Below are 3,748 nucleotides of genomic sequence, written 5' to 3' on the forward strand. Positions count from 1 at the left end.
CTCCGCCCAGGGCCGCTGTGCTTCAGCAGCCCTGTCTTGCCACAGAGCCCAGCCAGCACCAGCAGCTGCCCCCAGCAGTGTCCTGCTGCTCTGTCCTGGCCCCAGCAGCTCTGGAGCTCAGCAGAGAGCTGGAGGTCCCTCAGCAGCCCTTTGCAGCTGGGCAGATGTCTCGATTGAGGCACTCGGTGCAGCGAGGGTTCACGGGCAGGCAGGTCTGCTGGCCAAAGCCCACCAAGAGCCAGTTTATCTCCCTCCAGAGATCCCTGCAGGGAGAGGAAGAGCAGGAGCGTTCTCAGAGGGGTTCAAGAACCAGCCTGTGCTTGTGAACGGAGCCCTTTCACCTACTGCCTGCTCCTCCTGCTTCCTGAGGTGCCAGGAGGTGGGTCTGGGCTGCCTGTGAACAGCCCTTCTGACCTTTCCTCATCCCTCTGAAATGTGGGGAGCAGGGGACAGGCACACAACGTGGCTGTGGTCATTCTTTTGGGCTAAGGCACAGGGAGATGCAACACAGTACCTGTCAGCTGGCATTGGGTACTGAAGCTCAAGAATCAATGAAGGGCCAGCAGCCAACCATGGTCTGGTGTTGCTGTGACCATTAGACTCAGCGCAGTCAAAATTTGCTGAAAAGCAGCTGGGTCATGGATTAGTGGTACCCTGGCAGTGCTGGGGAAAGGGTTGGATTCAATGACCTTACAGGCCTTTTCCAACCAAAATTGTGTTGATTCTATGGTAAACTTGTCAACACAAGCATTTGGCATCAAGAGCTCCAGGTACCTGGCTGCTCTCATGGTGAGTGATACAGCCCATGGCCAGGAGACAACCAAGCAGCTGAGATGCTGCTGCTGCAGCTCTCTGGGAGAGGAGCAACACCTGCAGACTAGATCCCCCAGAGAGGAGGGGCCCAAAGCATGGTCCCTGGCTGCTGTGAGCAGGACTGTGTGCAGTGGGGGGCTCGCTGTGGGGAGAAGGGGCTGGGGTCTCAGGCCTCACCTGGGCAGCCACTCCTCCAGCGCCACCCGCGTCTCCTCGGGGTACCTGGTCTCCTTCTTCACCCACTTCAGCCTGTTTGTGATCCTGTGCACGTGGGTGTCCACAGCTAGGCAGGGAGAGCACAGAGTTTCACTTGGGGCCAGGCTGAGAGCCACCCATCACATCATGCCAGCTCCAGCACAGCCCAGCCACACTCTACCCACACCCAGAGCCAAGAGCAAGCCAGGACCATGGTGTCTCCCCCCACACAGCCCACAACTGACCCAGCAGAGCCTCCAGTGCCTCTGGGAGGTCCCTGACCCCCTGCTCCAGCAGGCCCACGAGCTCTTCCTCCCCAGCTTCAGCTGAGCTTATGCAAGTTGCAACCTCAGCCCCTTCGTTTACCCAGCTGGAAAACACATTTCATAATACCTACCAACAGAGGAGCGTTTGTGAGGCTTAAACCAGTGTTTGTGGAGTGCTCTGAGCTAAAAGGCTCTGAAGGCAAAGTGTATTATTGTTAGATCAGCAGAGATAAACCTGTCTCTGCAGCTAATTGGGCAAAACCCAGGAAATTGCTGTAAACAGGAAGACTAAGTCTTGCCTCCTAAATCAAACCCAAGCACACAATTATTTGGAAAACAGCTCCTTTGGCTCCCACTAGGCTTCCCCCCCCCTCCCCCTGCAGGGAGAGGACAAGAGACCCAGTGCTGTGCAGCCCAGCCCAGAGCTGTGGCTTGTCCAGGCCATGGGCACCCGCTGCCACCACCAGGGCCACTCCTCAGGTGCCACCCTTCCCAGCTTCCCTGGGCTCTGCTGGGGAGCACAAATACACTCAGGATATTAATCTGTCCCCTGGGGCCCCCAGGCCAGGACCCTGCAGCTGATCATCCAGCCCCATCTGCCGGCTGCTGCGGGCAGCTCTGTGCCAGCCACGTGCCCCCAAACGGGCATCGTGCCCCAAAATGGGCATCCTGACCCAAAACGGGCATCATGCAGGAGCTGCCCTGCCCCGGGCCTGCCCTCAGACCATCTCCACTGCAGACTCCTCCCAGTCACTGCTGGAAAATGGACATTGAGGGGCTGGAGCGTGGCCAGAGAAGGGCAACGAAGCTGCTGGGGAAGGGTCTAGAGCCCAAGTGGGGTGAGGAGCAGCTGAGGGAGCGGGGGGTGCTGAGCCTGGAGCAAAGGAGGCTCAGGGGAGACCTTCTGGCTCTGCACAGCTCCTGACAGGAGCCTGGAGCCAGGGGGGGGTCGGGCTCTGCTCCCAAGGAACAAGGGACAGGATGAGAGGAAACAGCCTCAAGTTGCCCCAGGGCAAGTTGAGGTTGGAGCTGAGGAACAATTTCTCCCCTGAGGGTTGCCCAGGGCTGTGCCAGGCTGCCCAGGGCAGTGGTGGCGTCCCCACCCCTGGAGGGGGTTCCAAGCTGTGGAGATGTGGGGTGAGGGACACGGGGCAGTGGGGACCTGGCAGGGCTGGGGAAGGGTTGGACTCAATGATCTTAAAGGTCTCTTGCAACCAGAGTGATGCTGTGATTCCATAAGCACACAGCTCCACACACTCCTACACCCTCTGCTCAATAAACACTCCAAATAAACTCATGTGCCTCTGGTCACCTATCATCCAGCCACAGGAACTAAACCAGAGCAGAAATTCTGGAGCTACAGATTGCCTGAGACTGTTTCTTTCCACAACCCATCAGGAATTCACCATCTCAGGCAGTCCTCTTGACTAAGCCCTGCTCCTGTCCTCTTACAGCTTGCCAAACAAAAATCCCAGATGAGATCAGTTCCAACAGAGGCAACCCTGGAAAAAAAATAGACTCAGACCATCCCACAACTACCCCCCAAATCACAAAACCACCCCCTCCTCTCTGTCACTTGACACCAAGGAGACTGCAAAGTATTCTTCTGCTAGCACAGCTTTTTGAGGCAATATTTACAGTGCTTACCAGCACCCCAGGGGAGGGAGGGACTGCCCTCCTGGGTTTCTGCTCCCAGATTTTGGGAAAAACAGTAGCTGGATCCATGCTTAAATCCTACAGCAACACATCTGGTGTGAGGGGTTGAGGGTCACATCCTTCACCACCCAAACACTCTGCAGATGACTGGATTGAAGGGATGCCCTCAGGCTCCCAGGGAACAGTTTGTCCCCTGTGATGCTTCCCTCTGCCTGGGGAGAGGATCAGGAGGGATTTTGGGAAGACATGGTCCAACCTACCTATCCCAGACACTTGGTCCCAGGCGATGGTCATGGCCAAGTGGGCCATTTTGGGCCCAACTCCTGGCAGCTGCACCAGCTCCTCCACAGTTCTGGGGATGTCACCCCCATATTTCTGCTTCAGGATGGCTGTTGTCTGCTTGATGTACTTCACCTTGTTCTGCAAAACCAAGGGAAGAAAATCCAAGTTGCCTTCCAGTACAGGGAAAAAGAGACCAACAGCTGTGGAAACAAACTGTGCCTGCCCATGTGTCACACGTGAGGCCACAGGCTGGAGAGTGCAGAGGGGAGACAGAGCTCTGTGATTTCTCCTTGAAAGAAAAGGCTGAGCCCTGAGCAGCTCTAACCTCCCCTGCACACCCCAGGCACTGCAGGGAACAACCTCACTGTGTGTACAAACTGCCAAAACTGGCATGAAATTCACCCCTGGCTGGGCTGCAGAGGAGGGGTCAGCACGGGCACAGCACACAGGCTGCACCCTGGCTGGGCTGTGGCTGGTTCCAGCCACCTCCTGAATCACAGACCTGTTCTGCCTGGAAGAGATCACTGAGTCCAACC

General features: G+C 56.9%; 1 protein-coding gene across 1 annotated transcript; it reads right to left on the reverse strand.

Annotated features, from left to right (window-relative positions):
* Positions 1-139: 139 nt before the first annotated feature.
* Positions 140-3,350, reverse strand: LOC103770175 (endonuclease III-like protein 1; the record flags this gene model as incomplete). Its single annotated transcript, XM_008937426.1, has 3 exons — positions 140-263; positions 991-1,096; positions 3,191-3,350. Coding segments are annotated over 3 exons (390 nt in total), but the record flags the coding sequence as incomplete, so codon positions are not given.
* Between the last annotated feature and the right edge of the window lie 398 nt (positions 3,351-3,748).

This window comes from Merops nubicus, unplaced genomic scaffold, assembly GCF_000691845.1.
Source record: "Merops nubicus isolate BGI_N331 unplaced genomic scaffold, ASM69184v1 scaffold10213, whole genome shotgun sequence".
In the NCBI taxonomy this organism is placed as follows: Eukaryota; Metazoa; Chordata; class Aves; order Coraciiformes; family Meropidae; genus Merops; species Merops nubicus.